The sequence below is a fragment of the Aethalodelphis obliquidens genome, unplaced genomic scaffold (genome assembly GCF_003676395.1).
Source record: "Aethalodelphis obliquidens isolate GAN/ISIS:26980383/991018 unplaced genomic scaffold, ASM367639v1 scaffold116, whole genome shotgun sequence".
Taxonomy (NCBI): Eukaryota; Metazoa; Chordata; class Mammalia; order Artiodactyla; family Delphinidae; genus Aethalodelphis; species Aethalodelphis obliquidens.
The window spans coordinates 839,031-866,757 of NW_020838060.1; the positions used below are offsets into that span (position 1 = coordinate 839,031).

General features: G+C 36.4%; 1 protein-coding gene across 2 annotated transcripts; it reads right to left on the reverse strand.

Annotated features, from left to right (window-relative positions):
* On the reverse strand, positions 1-27,723 carry HORMAD1 (HORMA domain containing 1). 2 transcript variants are annotated; one of them, XM_027097616.1, is made up of 15 exons: positions 27,651-27,723; positions 16,289-16,351; positions 15,439-15,583; positions 13,997-14,060; positions 13,526-13,562; positions 11,307-11,327; positions 11,014-11,040; positions 9,386-9,453; positions 8,362-8,513; positions 6,677-6,936; positions 5,124-5,190; positions 4,970-5,046; positions 4,155-4,238; positions 1,799-1,870; positions 1-129 (listed from the first exon to the last, which is right to left on the reverse strand). In XM_027097616.1, the coding sequence occupies exons 2-15, from the start codon at positions 16,319-16,321 to the stop codon at positions 49-51; spliced, it is 1,188 nt and encodes a 395-aa protein (XP_026953417.1). In that variant the 5' UTR covers positions 16,322-16,351; positions 27,651-27,723; the 3' UTR covers positions 1-48. The 2 variants fall into 2 exon arrangements, with proteins under 2 accessions (XP_026953417.1, XP_026953419.1); XM_027097618.1 differs by lacking the exons at positions 15,439-15,583; positions 27,651-27,723 and having other exon boundaries at positions 16,289-16,556.
* Positions 27,724-27,727: the final 4 nt, after the last annotated feature.

The window sequence follows — 27,727 nt, forward strand, 5'->3', positions numbered from 1 at the left end:
CGGACTCTCAACCACTGTGCCCCCAGGGAAGCCCAGAAATAAATTTTTTTATGTATTTTTCTTTGGTTCACTAAGCTTTCTTCTTTTTGGCACTGACTCTTGACTAGAAGAATCAAGGTGATGAAGGACCTGTCAAAAGAAAACAACTACTAAGAATAGATACTTTCCAGTTTAAATGTCTTTAAGTTTTGAGCTTTTTCATGTCTCTGAGGTCCCTTCCTTCCTTCCTTCTTTCCTTTCTTCTTTTAAAAAATTGTAACTAACATACCATTTCCTAAGATAGGATAGCTGGGTTCTCTAAAAGTAGGTAAATTTTATTATTGACATATTTATATATCCTGATGGCTGCTGAAAGTATAGCCTTACAAAGTATAAGGTTTTCATTAGGGATGTTGGAGTAGTTAGAAAGATAGATTTGACATTATGTTCTCAAAATAGTAAAATATTTTGAGGGGAATGAGGGGGGAGAGATTAAAAAATGAGCTGCAAATAGAGAAACATTCCACTTTGGCATCATGTAAGATTTAAATCATGTTTTGTTTTTGTATATGGTGCTTAGCAGTGCCTGATAGATTTTAGAAATTCATTGCACCCTTGAATGAATGGGAGGGTGAATTAGGAAAATTGCTAACAAGATTCTGAGTTATCAAACTTTTATTTTTCTGGTAAAACTCACTAATGATACAAATTGGATTATGATTTTGCAGAAAAAATCAAGGCTTAACACACTGGGGAAAAAATTAAAGAACCTAATATATCAGGTTATTCCATTCCCTTCTTAAGATATATAAATTGAAAACAGTATTAACCAACTAGTATATTTTTGAGATTACCCCTTTAACACTTGATTTCTAAAAAGAATCTTAAGTTTTCAGTTATCTAATTTTAACCTACTACTACTAATAAAAATTCTGGTTGAAAAAGTATAAATATTTATCTCAGAAATGACAAATACATTATCTGATTTGGTAAAATAAGGTTCCAAATATAAGACAACTGTTACAAGATTTAGGTCAGGAAAATTTTCTTTCTTCTAAGATACTAGGAGGAGATGCTATATTTTTAGAGAAAATGTGGATTTGGTAACTTACCTTGTTTCTACTTTCTCTAGAAAGCTCAGATCAAACCTGTGGCCCAATTCTAATTCTATATAAATAAAATGGCCTGAATATTCTTGTACTCTCATTTTCTCATTCTATTCATATTTTTCCTGACATAGATCTTTTAAATTTTTATTTTATTTTTATTTATTTTTGGCTGCATTGGGTCTTTGTTGCTGCGCGTAGGCTTTCTCTAGTTGCGGTGTGCGGGCTTCTCACTGCAGTGGCTTCTCTTGTTGCAGAGCATGGGCTCTAGGCGCGCGGGCTTCAGTAGTTGTGGCACGCGGGCTCTAGGGTGCAGGCTCAGTAGTTGTGGTGCACGGACCTAGTTGGTCCGCGGCATGTGGGATCTTCCTGGACCAGGGATCAAACCTGTGTCCCCTGCATTGGCAGGCGGATTCTTAACCACTGCGCACCAGGGAAGTTCCCTGATGTTGATTTTTATTTTATAAATTCCTCCAACTATTTCAGATCATTCATGGAATAAGACAGTAAATGTTTACATGGAAAAATTAATAAACCACATAGCATATTTTATTTTAAAATCACCCCATTTTTTAGAATCAAATATATTTAAACAAGATTTAGATACCAGAGCTCTGAGGTATATCCAGGAATATAATCATATTTATCATTAAATTTAATCTATAGTAATGATATTCTGATACTTGCTATTTTATTCAGCCTATAAGACTTACTGTTTTCGCAGATTCAAGCTGACTTCTCTTCCGATTTTCCTTAGAAGATTTTACTTGTTGATTTCCATTAGCCTCCACAAAGATAGAATAATTACTAATTGGTTATTTCTCAAAGAACAACAAACATGCTTTTTCAACCGCAGGCAGCTATATGCGGTTTTTAAAAGAACAACTTTACTGCGATATAATTCAGATACAATTCATCCATTTAAAAGTGTACAAAATTAAGTGATTTTAAGTATATTCACAGAGTTGTGCAACCATCACCACAGTCAATTTTACAGCACTTTCATCCTCCAAAAAGAAATCCTGTACCCTTATAGCTATCACTCCCCTATTCCCCCATCCTCCCGCCAGCATTAAGACTTTCTGTTTCTATACAAATCCCTATTCTGGGCTTTCATATAAAGGGAACCATATTTTATATATATATATATATATATATATATATATATATATATATATATATATAGTGTGTGTGTGTGTGTGTGTGTGTGTGACTGGGTTCTTTCACTTAAAGAAACGTACTGGTACTTCATTCCTTTTTATGGCTGAATAATAATAGTCTACTGTATGAATACCACATTTTGGGGCTTCCCTGGTGGCGCAGTGGTTGAGAGTCCGCCTGTCGATGCAGGGGACACGGGTTCGTGCCCCGGTCTGGGAAGATCCCACATGCCACGGAGCGGCTGGGCCCGTGAGCCATGGCCACAGAGCCTGTGCGTCTGCAGCCTGTGCTCCGCAACGGGAGAGGCCACAACAGTGAGAGGCCCGCGTACAGAAAAAAAAAAAAAGAAAGAATACCACATTTTGTTTATCCATTCATCTGTTACATTTAGGTTTTTTCCCCCACCTTTTGCCTATTGTGAATAATGCTACATATGCGGTTTTTAAAATGAATATTGGATGGTGACAAATTATTAGCTGCTATAGTATTATTCTCTAAAAGTACATACTTATTTTCTGATGCTTGCAATGTCCTTTTCAATGATAACTTCCTTAGTATATATATTATTAAATATTTTCATTTCCTGCCCTTTTCTAACCATAATTCAGTCATTATTCTCAAATACAGGAGTACTTTGGTGGAGTAAAGGATAGTAAAGGATACTCATCCTAAACAGAAGCTGCCTAGAAGAACATTTTGCTGCTAGAGGTAGTAATTTTTGAAATTCTTTTATCTCTTGCTTTTCTCAGCACACTAGTTTGAACGCTGCCTTCTACCAGTTCTTAACTTCCCATCGAGAATGTGGAAAAAAAGGATACCTAAAAATGGCACTATCATCAATGGTGTTCTGGTAAATGTTTAACAACCAGTTCTCTGGGAGAAAGAAATCCTGAGTTGAGGCATTTGCTGATTTCCATGCTATGAATACTCTCATCATGTCCAGTTTCAAGCTGTCAACATGATGTCACTGAATAAAGAGTTGGAAACAAATGCTCCAGCGTACCACTGTTAGAGTGTGCTATTTGTTTCCTTACATTTTGCAGAATGCTTTTTCTTCACCTCTGAACCTTTGAGAGTAACTTAAGGGTCTAAATAAAATACAAATTTCTATTCAGTACAACTCATAAAACAGTCATTTTTAATGTCTTATTAACACGATAGTCCATTTACAAGATAGAACATGGGAACAGTTTGGTGTTCTAGGAAATTTCCTTGGGAGTCTGGATGATAGCATCACTTCTCAAAGCCTTTCCTGGATTCCCCTTTCTATTTTTTTAAAATAAATTTATTTATTTTTGGCTGTGTTGGGTCTTCATTGCTGCACGCGGGCTTTCTCTAGTTGGGGCAAGAGGGGGCTACTCTTCGTTGCGACACGCAGGCTTTTCATTAGGGTGGCTTCTCTTGTTGCAGAGCACGGGTTCTAGGCGCGCGGGCTTCAGTAGTTGTGGCACGTAGGCTCTGTAGTTGTGGCTCGCGGGCTGTAGAGCATAGGCTCAGTAGTTGTGGTGCACGGGCTTAGCTGCTCCAGGGCATGTGGGATCTTCCTGGACCAGGGCTTGAACCTGTGTCCCCTGCATTGGCAGGCGGATTCTTAGCCACTGCGCCACCAGGGAAGTCTCTCCCCTCTCTACTGTACCTTCAGTAAAATTAACCATTCTTTCCTTTGTGCCTCTATGTAGCCTATTCAGACTGTTATTATGGCCCTGTATCACTGCTTGTTGACCTCCAATTACTACATTTTCATCTAAGAACAAGTTATACCTCCAGCACCTAGTAAAGTACCTGAAACATAGTATGTGCTTACCAAACGTTGGTCCAATAAATGAAGTATTAAAAGCAAAATAAACTCAAATATGGGGGGAAATTACAAGGTTAGAATGGAAAACAAATCTAAAGAGATGCTTTTACCATTTTATTCTGAAAGATTTTTCCACTTCTTGTTTTGCTTTGAGACACATCAAGTTCAGATGTTTTACTGACTAACTGCTCAACCTAGAAAAGAAAATAATTACACAAAACCACATAAAATAATATAATAAAAGTTTTTCGTAACAATAATGGGGGTCAAAAATTCAATCACATGAAATTTAGGGTCTTGCTATGTTGGGTTAATGAAAACCAATAATTTTGTGTTGGTTCTGTCATAAAAAGTGCAAAGGTAAAGATAGTGAAACTGACACTGTATACAATTGACCATTCACTGAATTCAGAAAGTCCCAAATTATCACTAGGCACCACTCTTCCAGAAGATAAGAACTTCAGCCCACCCCCATTGAAGAAAGGCTGCGCAAAGGAAGGCAGACAATCATCAGTCCCATTATTTTCATGTTGATTTTCTCTAAATGTTATTTCAGGATTTTAGTGTGTGTAGAAAACAAAATTAAACATGTTCTGCTCCAAGGCAACAAAAATGTATTATATAGTCCATTTGTAAATACAAAGGGTTGTGGAGTTAATAATTGCTTAAGATTTTATTTAGCTCTGAAATTCTGAGATTCTCTGAACAGTATTTAGGTTCATTACTAAACAAATCAACCAATAAAATACTTAAAACTTTTCAACGTATAATTCTCGAATTTTATTAATAAGCATTCTTAATACCTAATTTTCTTCTAAAAGACCTAGAATATAAGAAAATCTGAGAAATAACTAAATAAGCATATAAGCACCTGTCTTTTGAAAAAAATAAAATTAGAAGTGAGATAGAACTGTCAAATTTATACCTGAGAATGAGAAATTGAAAGATCTGGACTTTCTTTAGACCTCATAGCTTCATCTTCTTCACAAACTACACCTGGTTCTGTTAAAAAAAAATAGTTAAAATGGTATAAAATTGAATTGGAAGTGAATTAATTTACATTTTCATTAACTCCTTACCTCCAAGTTCAGAAGATCCAGGGTTTTTTTTCTGCTCTTCCATTTTAGTTTCAATGTCAAAATCATTCTACATAATTACATGAAGGAAAAAATGGACATATTTCAAAAAGAAACTAAAACAACTGGGTAGAATATTTATGAACAAATTTGTTTTATGTGAAGGTTAAATATAACATAACACTACAATGACCTTACACTTGCTAGAAATAAAGTGGCCCTATAATTACTATAATAAGGCAACTTATTTATCCAAAGTATAAAATCCTATTTTTTTTTTTTTACTTTGCAGGGTTGCTTTAAGGCAGATGATAAAAATATACAACTTTCTCAAAAATGTATGATGGTTCTAAGAACACTTAGATCTTACTATTGTTTGAGAACACTGAATTAGACATGGTCACACAACAAGCTACTGCTTCTGTAGCTCTGGAATTTCTGTATAGATATTAGCATAAACTCTGAATATGACCCAACCCTCTTCAGGGAGTTGGGGAAGGATAAGCACAGTTATGGTATGGTAGAAATAGCAAAGGTTTAATGTCTATAATTATTATTCCTTTTGTGACATTTGTCAAAGAGCTTTAAATATTTTAAAGAACGCTTCATAAATCCCAGCCATATTTGTTTATAAGGCAAGACTGGGATTTAGGTTTTAGGAAGAAAATTCCTTATTCTTTGACTGAAATGGTTAAAAACTGAATTTTCTACTTGTAAGGATGTGGCCACAGAACCTAAATCAGAATAGTCAATCTCTATACATAAGAACTGTGGTCATAATTTAGAATAAAATGAGACAAGAGAAGACAACAAAGATGAGATTAAAGAACAATTATATTAATGATGAAAGATTTTCTGGGAGTGAGGCTATAACAAAAAAAGCTTTTTTTATACTTCAATTCATCCATTCATTCAACCAATACTGAGAATGCATTCCGTAAATCTAAGTGTTAGGGACAGGAGGATTAAAAAGATAAGACACTTTTCCTGCCTTCCAGGAACTTCCAGGCTGCTTCAGGACACTGAATTTCCAGGCCCTGAAGAAATTCAAGCATGAGCACTTAGTAGGGGTGTTGTATGGTAGAAAAGATTCCAGCATTTGTTGGGGGATTAGAGTAGTTCAGTGGACTTCTTTTCTTTTTTTTTTGGCCGTGCCGCAGGATCTTAGCTCCCCAACCAGGGACTGAACCCAGGCCCTGGCAGTGAAAGCGCTGAGTCCTAAACACTGCAGCACTAGGGAATTCCGTGATTTTCAAATTACACTCCAGACCAAGGGGTTTCCTCAGAGTCCACTATGAGGGTAGGTGAGGTGGTGAGTGGCTCGGCCTCCAGGACAATTCCCTACTTCATTCACAGTAGTTGTGCTTTTAAATTTCTGAGAATAATGTTGTTTGCATCCAGGTAAAAAGTTTTAAAACCACAAACCTTAACCTTCTTTAAGGTCCCTTCCAAACTTGAGTTTATAATTGTAATAAATATTTATAGCTATTAAAGTCCTCAGAATTGAATCAAACATTCATTACTCTTGTTCTTCATAACTCTTTGAATATACTTACACTTATGTAATGCTCCTGTTCATCTTTGAAATCATCTTTGTCCATAAGAATTTTTTGAAGTGGTGTTCTTAATTGTTTTGGTGTTAATACAGATGAATCAATATTTTCTATTCGTTCTTTGTCAGTGGTCACTTTTACTTTGAAGGTGTGAAAAGGTGTTGGGATTTCTCCCACATTTAAGTACATAGGCTCCCCTTCAAATATCACTCCTTCACAATTACCATCCTTAAAACCAGGAGGCTGGTAACCTGGGGGTGTAACTGCAGAAAAGTAAGTATAAACTGTGCTGTTCATGAAACTGAAGAAAATACATTAATTTTTATTATTATAAAATATATGCAGATTAAAGAAATTTCAAACAGTATAGAAGAACATATAATAAAAAGTAAAAATCACTCTCCTACTATCTCCAAGTTCCTATTTTATTCCTTAAAGGTAAACTTTTTTCCCTACACTTGACTGACTATGTGACCTTGAGGAAACTACTTGTCATCCTTGATTTGGTTTCCTCATCCGTCAAGTGGGGTAAATACTAGTACCTACCTCATAGGGTCACTGTGGTATTAAAGTCTGTAAAATGCTCAGAACAGAACTGGCACAGAGTTAAGTATTCAATAAATGTTAGTTATTATTGTTGATGCTTTATGTTCTTCTAGAAGATACGATGCATGTAAAGTATATATTTTATATATTTATATAATAAATATAATATATAATATTTAAATTATATAATAAATACATGTATATCTCTTTAAAAAACACAAATGAGGTCATACTCTTCTGTACCTAGCTGTTTTTAACATCACCTTTTTTTTTAAAAATTTATTTTTATTTTTGGCTGCGTTGGGTCTTCGTTGCAGTGCGTGGGCTTCTCATTGCAGTGGCTTCTCTTATTGTGGAGCACGGCACGTGGGCTTCAGTAGTTGTAGCGCATGGGTTTAGTTGCTCTGTGGCATGTGGGCCAGGGCTCAAACCAGTGTCCCCTGCATTGGCAGGCGGATTCTTAACCACTGCGCCACCAGGGAAGCCCTTTAACATCACCTTTTAATCTGTTTTTAATATTTTTTGGATAACAATTTATCAGCACATTCTTTTAAATAGCTTGCACAGCACTACTATATAGATGCACCATAATTTATTTACTCAGTCCTCCAATAAACAACTCAAGGTTGTTTCCAGTTTGTTCCTGGTTTAACCAATACATTATGAAAATCCTCATAAACCTATAACCTTGCAAGGTTGTCTAAGTATATTCGCAAGATACTCTTCTAGCTACAGAATTTCTGGATTAAAGAGAATGTGCCAAATTTTGATACTGCCAAACTGTCCTCTTAAAATGTTACATGGCACCTATATACATTCCCTCAAGAGTATACAAAAGTACCTGCTTACTCCCACACCCTTGCCAACAATGATTTTACAAGTTTTACTGATCTGATAACTGAAAAATGGTATCTCATTGCTTCACTTCCTTAGTTATGAATGAGGTTGAACTTCACATGGACATGTTCAGACCACTGGAGAAGTTGTGTATATTTTTTCAAATACTGATATTAAATATAAATTTTATAATTTCAAAAAATATATAACAATTTAGGTGCTTACAAACATTTGGGATGGAAACTGTTTCGATGACAAGAAAATATACAGATATCAACTGAAACAGGATGAACTGGAAATAGTACCTTCATCGTAGTAAAAAAGTTTCATGGTCAAACAAACATCATTAGGTAAAGGTCCCAGATTTTGCATTAGAACATAAATCTTGCGAATGAGAAGAATACTTGCTTTCTTGGTGTCAGCAGATGACATACTAGATTCACTGCTTTGGTTTTTACTGGAAGAGAATCACACATTAATTTCTTTTATAGCACCCATAGCTTCTAATAACATAACTTCACATTTTACTACTTGAGATTCTTATTCCCATTAAAGCATTAAGTTGTTAAGTTAAAAATTGTGATATAATGTGTTTTAATGCCACTATTATAAAAATTAATATCAGTTAATATTATTATTATAAACTAATTTACATATATTAAATATGCATTTTATACAAGATGTTTAAAGAAAACGAATGATGGACTTTTATTGTATTTCTTTTATTTTAATTTTTAAAAATTTATTTTATTTTATTTATTTTATTTTTGGCTGCACTGGGTCTTCATTGCTGTGCATGGGCTTTTCTCTGGTTGCAGCGAGCAGGGGGCTACTCTTCGTTGCGGTGTGTGGGCTTCTCATTGCGGTGGGTTCTCTTGTGGAACACGGGCTCTAGGCATGCAGGCTTCAGTAGTTGTGGCACGCGGGCTCAGTAGTTGTTGCCCACAGGCTCTAGAAAGCAGGCTCAGTAGTGTGGCGCACGGGCTTAGTTGCTCCGTGGCACGTGGGATCTTCCTGGACCAGGGATCGAACCTGTGTCCCCTGCATTGTCAGGCGGATTCTTAAGCACTGCGCCACCAGGGAAGCCCTTTACTGTATTTCTAATAACTTAAGCATACAGTGGCTTTCCTACTCTTTGGCTCTGTTTCACAATCAAAACAGTATATAATTAGCCACAGAATTCTGGCTTGCAGCCACTCCAAGAATATTTTGTATCCTTGATGGTTAATTGGGGATGTTTGAGAAGTTTCAGAATTATTCCTGAAGTTTAGCTATATAGTATTAATAAGTGGTAATCTGTAATACAAAAAGAAAACTATAGAACAATACCTTATGAAGTCCATGATTGGTCCATTACTGGTGTACTTGAATTTAAACTGGTAACATTCTGAAATTGTCTTAAATAGAAAATACTGCAGTTATGAATCTGATATACAGTACTGGTGGCCAAGTAGCTATATATAGCTTTTGTATGACTCACCATTTATTTAATAATTTCTTCTGCATGTTAATCCCTATTTGTCCATTGAAACTTTCCAGTCCTAATAGTCAATTCCCAGGGTCTGGGATTTGGGGCTTCAGTGTTGGAGAGAGAGTTATTCCCTCGGTCATTGCAATGTATGTTTTACATACCAGAGGGAAGGAACTCCTTAGCAGGCAGGTGAGGGAGGCAGCACATCTCTTCCTCTAACAGAATGACTAAGCACAGGGCTTCAATCCTTGGTAACCACAAGCAAGTCATTTAAGCCCACTAAGTCTCAGTTTCCCCAGCTAATAAAAGGGGTTGAAAATAGTACCTATCTCATTGGTGCCTATGAATATTTATCAAATGGGATAATTTATATAGAGCCCTTAATAAAGTATCTGGCACACTAAGCATTCAATAAATATTAGTGCATCAGCAATGTTGCTCTTTTACTGAAAGAAAAAATGTGCAACTATAAAACATCTTCAGATGTACATTTTCTGTACATTTTCTGAACAGTTAGTTTCTGAGCAATCAAATAATTCATAGCCTTTGCCCATATGATTTCGTCACCATGGGCATATATTAAGCATTAATTGTAGGCTTAATTTGTAGTATCAAAGAAAAGACATTCCTAGCTCTCTTGAAGCTCTAATACTTTTATTGCTTTCTTTATATTCCATTGCTCACTTAGGGATGGGGTTAGCTTTCTCTTTCTTTTTTAAAAATCTGCTTCTCCATGAGTGAAGGAAACACGATATTGTAACAGCTATAGTGTAATGGGTAAGCACTCAGATCATGAACTGGCCTTCTTAGGTCCAAATTCTGGTTCTGCCACTATGACCTTACACAAGAAACCTTGTGTCTAGGTTTCCTCATCTATAGAGTGGAGATGGTAATGATATATTACCTCATAATGGTTATAATGAATAAATGAGATAATGCACATGAAACCCCAAAGAACAGAGCCTAGGAATAGTAAGCACTCAGTAGATCTTTCCCCTTTGTTTCTTGTCTTCTGGTTTTCCCTTTCATTTATTATAACCCTTTCTTTCCTTTAACTGTCAGATGAACAGGTAGATGTGACTGGATTGGAGTGAATATTCAAAGATTAAGGATGAGTATCTTATTTTTCTCAAACTCAAACATTTTATAATTCTAAAACAAGAATATAATTAAAAAATATTGCAAAGAACCAGAAGTCAGGAGATTTAGGTTATTTCTAGTGGTTTGTCTTTGTGGCCTAGGCTCAGTCACGTAATCTCTCTTGTAGTAAGTGTATTAATCTGTTTAAATATAACAATACAAGCCCTGTCTTACCTCAAAAAAGTCTTTATGAGGTTCAAATTTTGAAAATATATGTGAAAGTGCATTGATAAAAGCACAGTTAAAAGCACTGGATATTATTATATTTTTATGTTACTTATAGATATTAGAAGCATTATGGGGGTTTTTTGGCATTATTTTTTTTTAATAACTTAAGCATACTTACCTGAGGGTCTTCTGGATTACTATATACCTATTTAAAAATAATTTACAATTTAGTAAATTGTAGAGGCTAAGTATTCAAGGAGAACTAAATTGGATGTTTAGACTAAAATATTAAATGAATTCAGTAAAACAAAATACAAAACGACCCCCTCAAAATATTAGCTACTTTTCCATTGAATAGATCAGTAGTTTGTATCAAGTGACATGATCAATAGGTGGTTTTAATGTTATTTAATTAAGCAAGGCTGAATTTGACAGTCTTTAAAAAAGAATATACAATTTAAAAATACTTACAGCTAGAACAACCAACCTTAGCTGAAACAAAACAAAGAACAAAAATCTTACTTTTTTTTAATTAATTAAATTTTTATTATCATAGTTTAAATATTATATGTTTCAGGTGTACAACATAGTGACTCACAATTTTTAAAGGTTATACTCCATTTATAGTTATTATAAAATATTGGCTATATTCCCTGTGCTGTACAATATATCCTTACAGCTTATTTATTTTATACATAGTAGTTTATAAAAATCTTATTTTTATTCTATGAAATATTTGTGCATGATGGACCATAAGAATTCTTTGTCCTTTTTCAACATTTATTCCTAATAAAAATAATCTTACATTAAATAGACTTCATATGATGCATGTAAAGCAATACCTCAGATATCTTTCTCTATTCCCCAAAATATCTATTTCTAGTTGACTTACTGAAAGTTGAAATTCATATCGCTAACTTAAGCAAACGGGCATTACTGCCAGTTACAAGGAAAATATGTATTGTGAAATAACACATTAAATATTACCAATATGAGAACTGATTCTGAAAAGAGAAAAAGAGAGTTCAGAGCCCTGCTCATTTAGTAAAGGGAAGAGGCTTTGGAGACTATAGAATCACAGAGAATCAAAAGAGAATCACAGGAAATCATTCACTCAAGTAATCTGCCAAAATCTGAGTCATCCTTGATTTGGATCTTTTCCTTATATTCCAGAACCAATCGTCAACAAGTCCACTCAGTTCTGCCAGATATATCCTGAATCTTCTCATTTTTCTCCTTTGCCATCCTGGTCTAAGCCACCATTATTTTTTATCAGTACTGTAGTAATGGATTAAGTGTCATTCTCCTTAATTCCAATCTTATTCTCCTTCTACAGTACATTCTCTAAATAGCAGTTCAGAGTGATTTTTCTTTTAATTTAGAATATAAATCAAATGATGTTACATTTCTACTCAAAACCTTCAAATGGCTTTTATTTACACCTAAAATAAAATCCAAACTCTTTTTTTTTTAAAGACTTTTTTTTTCTTTTTTTGATGTGGACCATTTTTAAACTCTTTATTGAATTTGTTACAATATTGCTTCTGTTTTATGTTTTGGTTTTTTGGCCCTGAGGCACGTGGGATCTTAGCTCCCTGATCAGGGATTGAACCCGCACCCGCTGCATTGGAAAGCGAAGTCTTAACCACAACCACTGGACCTCCAGGGAAGTCCCAAAATCCAAACTCTTTACCTACACAGCTCTGAATGCTCTGGCCCTGTCCATCTCCACAGGTTCATCTCCTGCTGCTCTCTTGCACTGCTCACCACACTCTAATCATTCTGGCCTTCTGTTTGTTCCTTGAACTCTCCAAACTCCCCTCCAACTCTTTGCATTTGCTGCTCTGTCAGGAATATTCTCCCAAAATCAGTGCCTAGCTGGTTTCTTCTAATTCAAGTCTCAGCTTAAATATCACCCCCTCAGAGAAGCTCCTCAGACTACCCTATCTAAAGTTACCCCATCTCTCCATTTGCCACATACTTTTTCTTAAAATGTTAATGGCAGTTAACACTATTGGATGTTATCTAATTTCCTTGTTTTATTGACTATTTTCCCATTATAGAAGGGACCCTCTTCGTCTTGTTGACCACTGTTAGCTTACCCAGCTCCTACCTAGAATACGTGCCTAGCACAGAGGAGGCACTCAATATTTAATGAATATTAAATACATTATGTCTTAATGAGGGAGGTTGGTGACCATGGATAAAATTTTATCTTTTTCATAATTTTTTTTAGAGTTGGACTTCTTTGTATATATTGATACAAACATAAGCTAAGTAACTATACAAAAAGGCTTGTCACAATTTAACCTAGACTACATGTAAATTTATTTCTGAACTCTCATGAAGAAATAACTTATTAAATTATTAGTATAAACATGATAATAGAAGGCATGTGAAACTAATGAATAAACTATTTTAAAAGACTTTTTAATTCATTAAGTTTTTGTAAGTTAATATGTGTTATTAATACAAATGAGTGTTAACAACCAAAACTTGGCAAAATTCGTTAAGTACTAATTCTGTTTGCTTTAAATGAGTTGAAAATCAGTCTTTAAAATATTCAAATTTTCAGCTTTGGACTGGCCTATGCCCAAGTTAGTTTAAGTTAATCTTTTACTACATGTAACGGCTGTTACATTTGTAGAATATAAACTGTAGAAAAAAAGGATAAAGAGATACCGACTTACATATTTTTTCTCTAAAGCATCATAGCATCCGGACATCCTAAAAAATAATCAAGGATTCATTTTTAGACTGAATGCACTTCCAGAAAACAGTTCTTTTAATGTCTCCATATTATCTCATTACTAAATAATACACGGTTTTATTATTAAAGCTTCCTTCTTATTAACTAGCTTAAAATAATAAAACAAAACAATGTGGCAGAAATATAAAATGTCAATAGTGGATGGAAGGAAAGGAAGATAGAAAATATCTGGCAGCTATTTGTGAGGAACAATAATAGGAAAGTGAAGCCTGCTCACATGGAGCATGAAATAAAGTAAAATTTTAATGCAAAAATCCAAAGACCTGCAAAAATGGTATACAGAGTTAAAGAGGGAATCACTAAAACTGGGTTAAACACTTAAAGGTATCCAAGGCACAAAAAAATGTGATTTAAGAAAAAATAATTTTCTTTCATTAGGTATTTCACTTACCACTTCAATAACTGTGTAGATCCTGGACAATCCTTCTGTTCTCTCAGAATTCTGACACACATATCTAAATGCAAAAATAATGATATAAATATAGAGCTACTTAAGATTAGCAAACAAATAGAAATTTAAATGAAGATTATTTTCTTCAGCTGTGTATTACAGGTTTATTATTAATGGTAATTAACTTCCAGATGATTGATGTTAATATAATTAAAGGAAGAAAGTTTACATGGAAACAAATAATCTTTTTATCCTTTTTATAAAATTGCATCATAATGATTAGGATGTATGTTGATGGGTAGAAAAATTTTTCCATTTTCAAAGCTATAGAAACTTAGATATAACACTTTCATGCCATTGTCATCCAAGAGTCTTAGCATATTTGCTATGGACTCTTATCCCAGTAAAATACTTGTAAAAGGCCAAGAAGTTAACAGGCTATCAGATAGAGCCCTGTAAGGAAGCAATAAGTAATATAGTGGAAAGGATGAGGTCTCTCAGTCTCAGGTTCCTTATCAGAAAAATAGGAGTAATATCTAACTCATAGGTCTGTAATGTGAACTAACAAGATATCATACATAACATGGTGCTTAACATATTGCCCACAGAGTTGGTGTACAATGTTAGCTATACATTATGTGCTAGGCAATAAGTTATTATTATAGTATAAACTGGCTCTATTTTACTTCTTTAAAAGAACACAAGAACATACACTACCACTGTAGGAGGCTATAAATAGGATGTTTTTGCTATTTACTTCATCATTATAAGAATAATGTCAGGTGATATTATACTTGAGAGATTAAGGGAAATTTTTATGATTAAGTGCTTTCAAAGGTATTGAATATACTTTAAAAAAAATCACTTAGATGTCCACACAAAAACTTGTACAGGAATGTGGCATTATTTATAATAGCCAAAAAGTGGAAACAACCCAATGTTCATCAACTGATGAGTGGATAAATAAAATGTGGTATATTCATATAATGGAATATTATTTGGCCATAAAAAATGAAGTACTAATCCATGCTACAAAATGGATGAATCTTAAAAACATTATGCCAAGTGAAAGAAGCCAGTCACAAGGGACCACATATTGTATGATTTCATTTATTTGAAATGGCTAGAATAGGCAAATCCATAAAGACAGAAAGCAGATCAGTGGTTGCCTAGGACTGGGAAGTGGGGGAAGTGGAGAGTGACTTAATGGGTATGGGGTTTCCTTTTAAGGTGATGAAATGTTCTATAACTGACTGTGGTGAATATACCCAAAATCAATGAATTGTGCACTTTAAATGAGTGAATTGTTAGATATGCAAATCATATCTCAATAAAGCTGTCATTATAAAAACAAAATCTCTAAGTCAAAAATTATCATTTTAGAGCAAGCCAAAATAAAAATAACATCTTTAAAGAAAGTCTTTAAATAAACATTATATTACCATATAGATATCTTGTTCCATAAGCACATTCCGGGAATATTCCTCTCAAATACGTGATGCAGGATATTGAAACTGCTAGAAGCCTCTTCACTAACACTAAAGACTGCTGCTCAGTTGATATCTTACTGGGAAGTACAAACGTACTCTAAATTCAAGGGAAATTAAAACATTTTATTTAGATTTACTAAAAATACAGTCTTCCTGAACTTAAAAGTAGATCTAATTTTTTGCACAAGCATGGTACTTTCCCAAAGAATTCTTAACCATAGCAGTTAGTAATCCCCCCCAAATCAGAGTGGCTTCTAAAATGTGAGGGTGTTTGCAGGGTAGCAGCCTAAAGGTAACATGCAAAAAGTGCTTAAGAATCGTGTTAGAAATCCCTTGCACATTAACTGTCTGTAACTGCATAATACATGGATAGATAACACTGATTTTTCTCTTTAGTCACTGACTGGGTTTAACACAGGTAACTGTAATGCAAGATCTGTGAAGGGAAGACAATTTTATCTTTGTGGGGCATAAAAATTCATTTTCTAGAAGCGGACTGCTATTAGTGATAATTTCATCAAAGGAACCTAATAGCATTCATTGATACCTAATGTGAACTGAATTTGAACCAGCAATTTAATACAATGCATCAAGCATCCAATAGAATTCTCCATTAATTCAACTTAGTTTAGCAAATATCTTCATTCTTAAAACATTGAGTTTACTGATATCACTAAACCCTCAAAGAGGTGACTCTAACTTTCTAACATAAAAATAGGTGAGACTTCAAGAAACAATAAAATTAGCTAAATTAAAATATATTAAAATACAAGATCATAAAAAAAAATACAAGAAATCATACCATGGAGGTTCTGTGCAATTGTGCAGTGGCCATCCTCTGATAAAGTATTTTCTTTCATTCAACCTTGTGACACAAATACAAGCTTTAACTTCAGATCTTATTTTTATCACTAATTTGGTTTACTATATGTAAAGTCAGAAAGAATTTTATGTGACTGAATGACAGGATTTTTTTTAACTTAAAATAGAATCTTCGAAAACATATTCATTTTTCTATAGAACTCTTTTGAGTAAAGTGCTAAGTTTAAACCATTTGACTAGCAACCCTCACATAAAAGGGTTATTAATAAAGCTCTTTAGAGCTTCCCTGGTGGCACAGTGGTTGAGAGTCCGCCTGTCAATGCAAGGGACACGGGTTCGGGTCCCGGCCCGCGAAGATCCCACATGCCGTGGAGCGGCTGGGCCCGTGAGCCATGACCACTAAGCCTGCACGTCCGGAGCCCGTGCTCTGCAACGGAGAGGCCACAACAGTGAAATGCCCGCGTACTGCAAAAAAAAAAAAAGAAAGCTCTTTAAGAGACCTCTTTTGTGTGTGTGTGGTACGCGGGCCTCTCACCGTTGTGGCCTCTCCTGTGGGAGGTGGGAGGTGGGAGGTAACAGGAAAAGACATTAAAAAGTAAAAGAATAAAAGAAAAGGGAAAGAAAGGAAACAAAGAAAACAAAAACGAAACAAACATGTATTACGTAAGGTCAGAGGGTCCGGCGGCAGCGACCAGGAGAGAGGCACGACGTGGCATGCGCTTTGCCCGATGCGCTTGCGCCTTCCTTCTACGGTAGCCGGCAGAGGCGACTCAGTAGGCTTTTGACCTTTGGTCGGGGTCACCTTTCCCGCCAAGAGCAGCGCAAGGTGCGCTGGGAACACCAAGAGCCTGAAGGACTCCTCTCAGCCAGAAAAGCCGCACGTTAGCGGGGGAAGGTTAACAGCATGTGCGAAGAATTCCCGATATACATAGCCGTCTTACAGTGACCAAGGTGTTCTCAACGGCCATTTAATTAGTCAAATTAATTTCTGATTGTTTTCTAACTTTTGATTTTGTTATTGGATCTACCACATACTGCATTCACGCTTTACAGTTCCTGTGTCTTCAGGAAACCAGCTGCCCTAGCAGTCTCCTACCTAGATGTTTCCACTGTGCTATATCTGTGGGGACAGTGTTAGCTTTACTGTAATTAATGTCTCATTTAGAAGCAAAATAAAACTCAGAGCTGGTAGGTAGTTGGAGAATGTTTAGTAATACAAACTTCTTAGTTTGCAGATTGTTATACATGCAAATAAGTTGTGTTAGTAGTGTAGATATATATTAATTTCTCATAAACTTTGGTATGTCTGCATTACCAGTTAGAAAACAGCCACCCCAGATATGAAAAGATTTTCCCAGAGTCAATTAGGAGAGGAATGAAGACCAGAACCCTGTTTTCAGGGTCAAAAATAGTGAAAATCCCCTGGTCTATTTATTTTGCTTCATATTTCCCTTACACTTAAAGTTTTGTAAATAATTAAACAGAAACCTCAATTAAATAGAGTTGGGAGATCAGAATGGGGAGTTCTCATGCCCTGAGAGGGAGCAGAGTCCAATAGGAAGGACTCCAAAGAGTACTTCCCAGGACTTCTGCTGCCAGTGTCCTTGTCCCCATGGTGAGCCACAGCCACCCTCTGCCTCTGCAGGACAACCCCCAACACTAGCAGGTAGGTATGGTTCAGTCTCCTATGGGGTCACTGCTCCTTCCCCCTGGGTCCTGATGCACACACTACTTTGTGTGTGCCCTCCAAGAGTGGAGTCTCTGTTTCCCCCAGTCTTGTCCAAGTCCTGCAGTCAAATCCCACTAGGCTTCAAAGTCTGATTCTTTAGGAATTCCTCCTCCCGTTGCCAGACCCCCAGGTTGGGAAGCCTGACGTGGGGCTCAGAACCTTCACTCCAGTGGGTGGGCTTCTGTGGTATAATTGTTCTCCAGTTAGTGAGTCACCCACCCAGTGGTTATGGGATTTGATTTTATTGTGATTGCGTCCCTCCTACCGTTTCATTGTGGCTTCTCCTTTGTCTTTGGATGTGGGGATCTTTTTTGGTGAGTTCCAGTGTCTTCCTGTGGATGACTGTTCAGCAGTTAGTTGTGATTCTGGTGTTCTCGCAAGAGGGAGTCTCATATGTTTGGTTTTTTTTTTTAATTTAATTTTATTTATTTTTTTATACAGCAGGTTTTTTAAAATTTTATTTATTTTTTTGTACAGCAGGTCCCTATTAGTCATCAATTTTATACACATCAGTGTATACATGTCAATCCCAATCTCCCAATTTATCACACCCCCACCCCCACACCCCACGGCTTTCCCTCCTTGGAGTCCATACATTTGTTCTCTACATCTGTGTCTCAATTTCTGCCCTGCAAACTGGTTATCTGTACCATTTTTCTAGGTTCCACATATATGTGTTAATATATGATATTTGTTTTTCTCTTTCTGATTTACTTCACTCTGCATGACAGTCTCTACAAATGACCCAATTTCATTCCTTTTTATGGCTGAGTAATATTCTATTGTATATATGTACCACATCTTCTTTATCCATTCGTCTGTTGATGGGCATTTATGTTGCTTCCATGACCTGGCTATTGTAAATAGTGCTGCAATGAACATTGGGGTGCATGTGTCTTTTTGAATTATGGTTTTCTCTGGGCATATGCCCAGTAGTGGGATTGCTGGGTCACATGGTAGTTCTGTTTTTAGTTTTTTAAGGGACCTCCATACTGTTCTCCACAGTGGCTGTATCAATTTACATTCCCACCAACAGTGCAAGAGGGTTCCCTTTTCTCCACACCCTCTCCAGCATTTGTTGTTTGTAGATTTTCTGATGATGCCCATTCTAACTGGTGTGAGGTGATACCTCATTGTAGTTTTGATTTGCATTTCTCTAATAATTACTGATGTTGAGCAGTTTTTCATGTGCTTACTGGACATCTGTATGTCTTCTTTGGAGAAATGTCTATTTAACTCTTCTGCCCATTTTTGGACTGGGTTGTCTGTTTTTTTAATATTGAGCTGCACGAACTGTTTATATATTTTGGAGATTAATCCTTTGTTTATTCGTTTGCAAATATTTTCTCCCATTCTGAGGGTTGTCTTTTCCTCTTGTTTGTAGTTTCCTTTGCTTTGCAAAAGCTTTTAAGTTTCATTAGGTCCCATTTGTTTATTTTTGTTTTTATTTCCATTATTCTAGGAGGTGGATCAAAAAAGATCTTGCTGTGATTTATGTCAAAGAGTGTTCTTCCTATGTTTTCCTCTAAGAGTTTTATAGTGTCTGGTCTTACATTTACATCTTAATCCATTTTGAGTTTATTTTTGTGTATGGTGTTAGGGAGTGTCCTAATTTCATTCTTTTACATGTAGCTGTCCAGTTTCCCCAGCACCACTTATTGAAGAGACTGTCTTTTCTCCATTGTATATCCTTGCCTCCTTTGTCATAGATTAGTTGACCATAGGTGCATGGGTTTATCTCTGGGCTTTCTATCCTGTTCCATTGATCTATATTTCTGTTTTTGTGCCAGTACCATATTGCCTTGGTTACTGTAGCTTTGTAGTATAGTCTGAAGTCAGGGAGTCTGATTCCTCCAGCTCCTTTTTTTTCCCTCGAGACTGCTTTGGCTATTCGGGGTCTGAATAGCCCCAAAGAGTCGTATATATTTTTAATGGCATTGTCCAGTGGACTCCTAGTTCTGGAATGTTTAAGTCCTCTTGTTTCTTTACCTTTTTTTTTATCCAGTTAAAAGTTTTGTCAACTTCTATGGTGTCTCCCAGACTTGCTCTTTGTTTTTGATTTGTTTGTAATTTTTTTCCTTTATTCACAGTTACAAATTTTGTCCAGAGTTTTAGCGCCACACATATACTTGCTGTAGTACCTTCAAGCTAGTATTCTTTTTATTTTCTTCAAATCATCCTATATACAGTTTCCAGAGTAAGACTTTTTTTAATTTCTTTTTTGATTTAACATTTTTATTTTATTTTATTTTTTGTGTAAACTATTTTATTTTTAAAAAAAGGCTTTTTATTTCTGTAAGTTTGAAATTACTTACAGCTAAAAATTTCTCCTTATATTACACATACAATAAAGATTTTTGTTAAATATTTCATTATTCTACTTACTAGTTCAGAGGTTCTTCACCTGGGATCCACGGATTCCTAAAGGATCCATGGATAGAATTCAGAAAATCTGTGGATTTTTATGGGGAAAACAATAACATCTTTATTTTCATCAACCTCTAACTGAAAGCATTTCCTTCAATTCTGAACATAGTTCATAAAACACAGTAATATTAGCAATACTTGTAATTCTATCACCCAAAGAAAACTCAGATATTTTTGTATCACATTACAGTTTTTTCAGGTATCTTCAAATATCATTTATACTTGTCACTCTTTTAAATTTAAGATAGTTATTAACTCTTGTTATTTAATGCATTTTTAAAGAAGCATGTTTATGGTGAACTTCCTAGGATCCTTCTCAGTGATGTAAGTTGCTGAGCCAAGTGTTATTTTAGCCATGGTTGTGCCTCCGGTTTATGTAAAACACACACACATCACTTAACCCTGTTTGTATGAAATGTCTATATCTTGAGTATATCAAGAAAAATCAAGGTGAAAGCATTCTTGAAAAAAAAAGAAACATGTTTATTACTATAGCACAAAGTTATATTTAAAATTTTTAATAACTGTATTTCAATATAATCAGCATCCTTTGTAATTCTATGTATTTTATTTTATGGATTTAAAAACATTATTCTGAGAAGGTGTCCATAGGCTTAATGAGACTGACAAAGGTTAAGAACCTATGTTTTTGTTCCATTTACAGTGCTTGAAAAATTGTGGGCAAAATAAAAATTAAAGAATAATCAACTAAACACTTTTTATTTTAATTTTATTTATTTATTTTGTCTGCATTGGGTCTTCGCTGCAGTGCACGGGCTTTCTCTAGTTGTGGCTAGTGGGGGCTACTCTTCGTTGTGGTGTGTGGGCTGCTCATTGCAGTGGCTTCTCTTGTTGCGGGGCATGGGCTGTAGGTGCACGAGCTTCAGTAGTTGCGGCACATGGCCTCAGTAGTTGTGGCACACAGGCTTGGTTGCTCTGCGGCATGTGGGATCTTCCCAGACCAGGGATCGAACCTGTGTGCTCTGCGTTGGCAGGCAGATTCTAAACCACTGTGCCACCAGGGAAGTCCAACTAAATACTTTTTAACTACAATATTTCTCTACACTTTTGATAATATTCATATATTATTACCATGTTTTTATAGTGAGCAATTCTTGTTCTTTAAAATGTACTTTGTGGAAAGGGAACCAAAGATAGTAAAATTAGTTTAAATTCAGTTTAATATATATTAATGACATCATCCCATACATTTTTCATGTCATAGACATGAACTTATAAAATTTAAAATTCCTGCTACCTCTTCAGAACCTGTCTACTAATCTAGAGCAGCAATCTAATTACTCATAAAAATGTGAGTAATGGAATATTTTTAAAGAAATGCAGTTTGGTTATTTTTTCAGGATGACTAATAATTTGTCCCCAAAAGATACTGGCCCATTGCTAATGACTAGGTAAAAATAATTTGAATTAGTATAATTACTGTTGATCATTAAAATAATTATTACAAAACGCTTGAAAATAGATTGTCTCTTTAGCATGTGTCTACTTTGACATTATTTATTTAAAAACATTTACTGAATCCTTTTATGTGAAAAGATACAATCTCAGGACATGAAGAACCTAATAGTTTCTTCCATTAAACTTGCCATAGTGCACAGTGGTTAAGAATCCACCTGCCAATGCAGGGGACATGGGTTCAAGCCCTGGGATGGGAAGATCCCACGTGCCACGGAGCAACTAAGCCCGTGTGCCACAACTACTGAGCCTATGTGCCTACAGCCCATGCTCCGCAACAAAGAGAAGCCACCGCAATGGGAAGCCCACGCACCGCAATGAAGAGTAGCCCCCGCTTGCCAAAACTAGAGAAAGCCCGCGTGCAGCAACGAAGACCCAATGCAGTCAAAAATAAATAAATAAATGTATTTTTTTAAAAAAGTTGCCATAGCATGTGATGTATCGCATTGATTGATTTGTGTATATTGAAGAATCCTTGCATCCCTGGGATAAATCTCACTTGATCATGGTATATGATCCTTTTAATGTGTTCTTGGATTCTGTTTGCTAGTATTTTGTTCAGGATTTTTGCATCTGTGTTCATCAGTTATACTGGTCTATAATTTTCTTTTTTTGTGACGTCTTTTTCTGGTTTTGGTATCAGGGTGATGGTGGCTTTGTAGAATGACTTTGGGAGTGTTTCTCCCTCTGCAATTTTTTGGAAGAGTTTGAGAAGGATCAGTGTTAGCTCTTCTCTAAATGTTTGGTAGAATTCGCCTGTGAAGCCATCTGGTCCTGGAATTTTGTTTGTTGGAAGATTTTTAATCACAGTTTCAATTTCGTTACTTGTGATAGGTCTGTTTATATATATATATATATATATATATATATATATATATATAAAGATATATGTATATTTTTAATGCTTTTCTATTTTTAAAAAATTTCTTTTATTTATTTATTTGGCTGCATTGGCTCTTTGTTGTTGCGCGCAGGCCCTCCCCAGTTGTGGCGAGCGGGGGCCATTCCTCCCTGCGGTGGGTGGGCCCCCCATTGCAGTGGCCTCCCCCTTTGCGGAGCACAGGCTCCAGGCACATGGGCCTCAGTAGTTGTGTCACGCAGGCTCAGTAGTTGTGGTGCACAGGCCTAGCCGCTCCGCGGCATGTAGGATCTTCCCGGACCAGGGCTCAAACCTGTGTCCCCTGCATTAGCAGGCGGACTCTTAACTACTGCACCACCAGGGAAGCCCTGTTTATATTTTCTAATTTTTCCTGGTTCAGTCTTGGAAAACTGTACCTTTCCGAGAATTTGTCCATTTCTTTATGGTTGTCCATTTTATTGGCATATAGTTGTTTGTAGTAGTCTCTTATAATCCTTCGTATTTCTGCAGTGTCAGCTGTGATTTCTTTTCTTTTTTTTTTTGCGGGGAGAGGGGTACATGGGCCTCTCACTGTTGTGGCCTCTCCCGTTGCGGAGCACAGGCTCCGGACACGCAGGCTCAGCGGCCATGGCTCACGGGCCTAGCTGCTCCGCGGCATGTGGGATCTTCCCGGACTGGGACACGAACCCATGTCCCCTGCATTGGCAGGTGGACTCTCACTGCGCCACCAGGGAAGCCCCTATCCTTGCTGCTTTTAATATTTTTTTTTGAATTTAATTTTTATTAGTTTGATTAATGTGTGTCTTGGTGTGTTTTTCCTAGGGTTTATCCTGTATGGGATTCTCTGTGCTTCCTGGACTTGGGTAACTATTTCCTTTCCCAGGTTAGGGAAGTTTTTGCCTATAATTTCTTGAAATATTTTTCAGACCCTTTCTTTTTCTCTTCTTCTTCTGGGACCTCTATAATTCAAATGTTGGTGCGTTTAGTATTGTCCCAGAGGTGTCTGAGATTGTCTTCAATTCTTTTCATTATTTTTTCTTTATTTTGCTCCTCAGCAGTTATTTCCTCCATTTTGTCTTTCAGCTCACTTATTCATTCTTCTGCCTCAGTTATTCTATTATTGATTCCTTCTAGTGTATTTTTTGTTTCAGTTATTGTGTTGTTCATCTCAGTTTGTTTGTTCTTTAGTTCTTCTAGATGTTTGTTAAACATTTCTTGTATTTTCTCAATCTGTGCCTCCATTTTATTTCCGAGATTCTGGGTCATCTTTACTATCATTACTCTGAATTCTTTTTCAGGTAGATTGCCTATTTCCTCTTCATTTATTTGGTCTTGTAGGTTTTTACCTTGCTCCTTCATCTGTAACATATATTTTTTTTTGCTCTCTCATTTTTCTTTCTTTCTTTTTTTTTTCTTTTATGAGTGGGATTGTGTTCCTTTCTTCCTGGTTGTTTGGCCTGAGGCTTCCAACATTGGAGTTTGTAAGCTGTTGGGTAGAGCTGGGTCTTGGTGCTGAGGTGAGGACCTCCATGAGACCTCACTCTGATGAATAGTCCCTGGGATCTGAAGTTCTCTGTTAGTCCAGTGTTTCGGACACAGAGCTCCCACCACAGGAGCTTTGGCCCCACCCCCAGCTCATGAACCAAGATCCTGCAAGCCATGTGGGGCAGCAAAAAAAAAAAAAAGAGAACAGTACCAAAGTAAAAAATAAAATTAGACTAGGAAACTAACAGATATGTTAGAAACAATATAAAAATAAAAATATAGATGAATCAAAAACCAGAAGGTAAAACAGTACCACAATAGTAAAAAAGAGGAGGAGGGGAAAAAAAAAAAAGGTGGGGGGAAGGCTTGGCTGTGGAGGGCAGGGCCTAAGCAAGGGTGAGGTTTGGGTGGTGGGTGGGGCCTATGCTTGGGATCCACAAGGCTGGAAAAGGCGCTGGGGGCTGTGGGGGATAGGGCATAGGCTCAACAGGAACAGAAGGGGCCCAGGTATACCCCCCACCCCTGGCCTCAGAGGGTGGAGGAACCTCACCTGGGAGCCCAGCAGCCTTCCTGGGCTCGAGTGGGCGGGGCAAACACCATCTACTCCTCTCCTGCTCCTCCCAAAGGGCCCCTTCTGCCTGCCTCTCCTGATCTCCTCAGCCTCCCTCTTATGCCCCCAGGACCCATGCGGCCTGGAGGAGGCTGTGGAGGGAAGACCGATATCACTCATGAATATAGATGCAAAAATCCTCAACAAAATACTAACAAACAGAATCCAACAACACATTAAAAGGATCATACACCATGATCAAGTGGGATTTATCCCAGGGATGCAAGGATTCTTCAATATATGCAAATCAATCAATATGATACACCACACTAACAAATTAAGGAATAGAAACCATATGATCATCTCAATAGAGGCAGAAAAAGCTTGTGACAAAATTCAACACGAATTTATGATAAAAACTCTCCAGAAAATGGGCATAGAGGGAACCTACCTCAACATAATAAAGGCCATATATGACAAACCCACAGCAAGCATCATACTCAATGGTGAAAAACTGAAAGCATTTCCACTAAGATCAGGAACAAGACAAGAATATCCACTCTTGCCACTCTTATTCAGCAGAGTTTTGGAAGTCCTAGCCACGGCAATCAGAGAAGAAAAAGAAATAAAAGGAATACAAATTGGAAAAGAAATAAAACTGTCACTGGTTGCAGATGACATGCTACTATACGTAGAAAATCCTAAAGATGCCACCAGAAAACTACTAGAGCTAATCAATGAATTTGGTAAGGTTTCATGATACGAAATTAATGCACAGAAATCTCTTGTATTCCTATACACTAATGATGAAAAATCTGAAAGAGAAATTAAGGAAACAATCCCATTTACCATCGCAACAAAAAGAATAAAATACCTAGGAATAAACCCACCTAAGGAAGTGAAAGACTTGTTCTCAGAAAACTATAAAACACTGATGAAAGAAATCAAAGATGACCTAAACGGATGGAGAAATATACCATGTTCTTGGATTGGAAGAGTCAGTATTATGAAAATGACTATACTACCCAATGCAATCCCTATCAAACCATGGCATGCTTCACAGAATTCTTTAGTATTCTTCATAGAATTAGAACAAAAAATTTTACAATTTGTATGGAAACACAAAAGACCCCGAATAGCCAAAGCAATCTTGAGAAAGAAAAACAGAATTGGAGGAATCAGGCTCCCCAACTTCAAACTAGACCACAAAGCTACAGTAATCAAGACAGTATGGTACTGGTACAGAAACAGAAATATAGATCAATGGTACAGGATAGAATGTCCAGAGATAAACCCATGCACATATGGTCACCTAATTTACGACAAAGGAGGCACGAACATACAATGGAGAAAAGATAGCCTCTTCAATAAGTGGTGCTGGGAAAACGGGACAACTACATGTAAAAGAATGAAATTAGAACACTTCCTAACACCATACACAAAAATAAACTCAAAATGGATTAAAGGCCTAAATGTAAGACTGGACACTATAAAACTTAGAGGAAAACATAGAAAAAACACTCTTTGACATAAATCACAGCAAGATCTTTTTTGACCCACCTCCTAGAGTAATGGAAATAAAAACAAAAAATAAACGAATGGGACCTCATGAAACTTAAAAGCTTTTGCACAGCAAAGGAAACCATAAACAAGACAAAAGACAACCCTCAGAATGGGAGAAAATATTTGCAAATGAAACAACAGACAAAGGATTCATCTCCAAAATATACAAACAGCTCATGGAGTTCAATATCAAAAAAACAAACAATCCAATTAAAAAATGGGTGGAAGTCCTAAATAGACATTTCACCAAGGAAGACATACAGATGGCCAAGAGGCACATGAAAAGATGCTCAGCATCACTAATTATTAGAGAAATGCAATTCAAACCTGCAATGAGGTATCACCTCACGCCGGTCAGATGGCCATTATAAAAAAATCTAGAAACAATAAATGCTGGAAAGGGTGTGGTGAAAAGGGAATCCTCCTGCACTGTTTGTGAGAATGTAAATTGATACAACTGCTATGGAAAACAGTATGGAGCTTCCTTTAAAAACTAAAAATAGAACTACCATATGACCCAGCAATCCCACTACTGGGCATATACCCAGAGAAAACCATAATTCAAAAAGAGACATGCACCCCAATGTTCATTGCAGCACTATTTACAATAGCCAGGACATGGAACTAACCTAAATGTCCATCAACAGATGAATGGATAAAGAAGATGTGGCGCATATATACAATGGAATATTACTCAGCCATAAAAAGAAATGAAATTGAGTTATTTGTAGTGAGGTGGATGGACCTAGAGTCTGTCATACAGAGTGAAGTAAGTCAGAAAGAGAAAAACAAATACCATATGCTAGTGCATATATATGGAATATTAAAAAAAAAGGTACTGATGAACCTAGTTGCAGGGCAGGAATAAAGATGTAGACATTGATAATGGACTTGAGGACACGGGGTGGGAGGGGGAAGCTGGGGCGAAGTGAGAGTAGCATTGACATATATGCACTACCAAATGTAAAATAGTTAGCTAGTGGGAAGAAGCAGCATAGCACAGGGAGATCAGCTCAGTGCTTTGCAATGTCCTAGAGGAGTGGGATAGAGAGGGTGGGAGGGAGGTTCAAGAGAGTGGGAATATGGGGACATATGTATGCATATGGCTGATTCATTTTGGTGTACAACAGAAACTAACACAGTATTGTGAAGCAATTATACTCCGTTAAAGATCTATTAAAAGAAAAAAAGTTGTCATAGCATATCACCAGCATACTACAATTTATATTCTCATGATAGATTATAATAGTTACCTACGAATAAGAAAAGAATGGTATGTGGTTGATCTTGGGTGGCCTCGGCCTGCAGCAGCTTGATGCAGGGTTTTGGT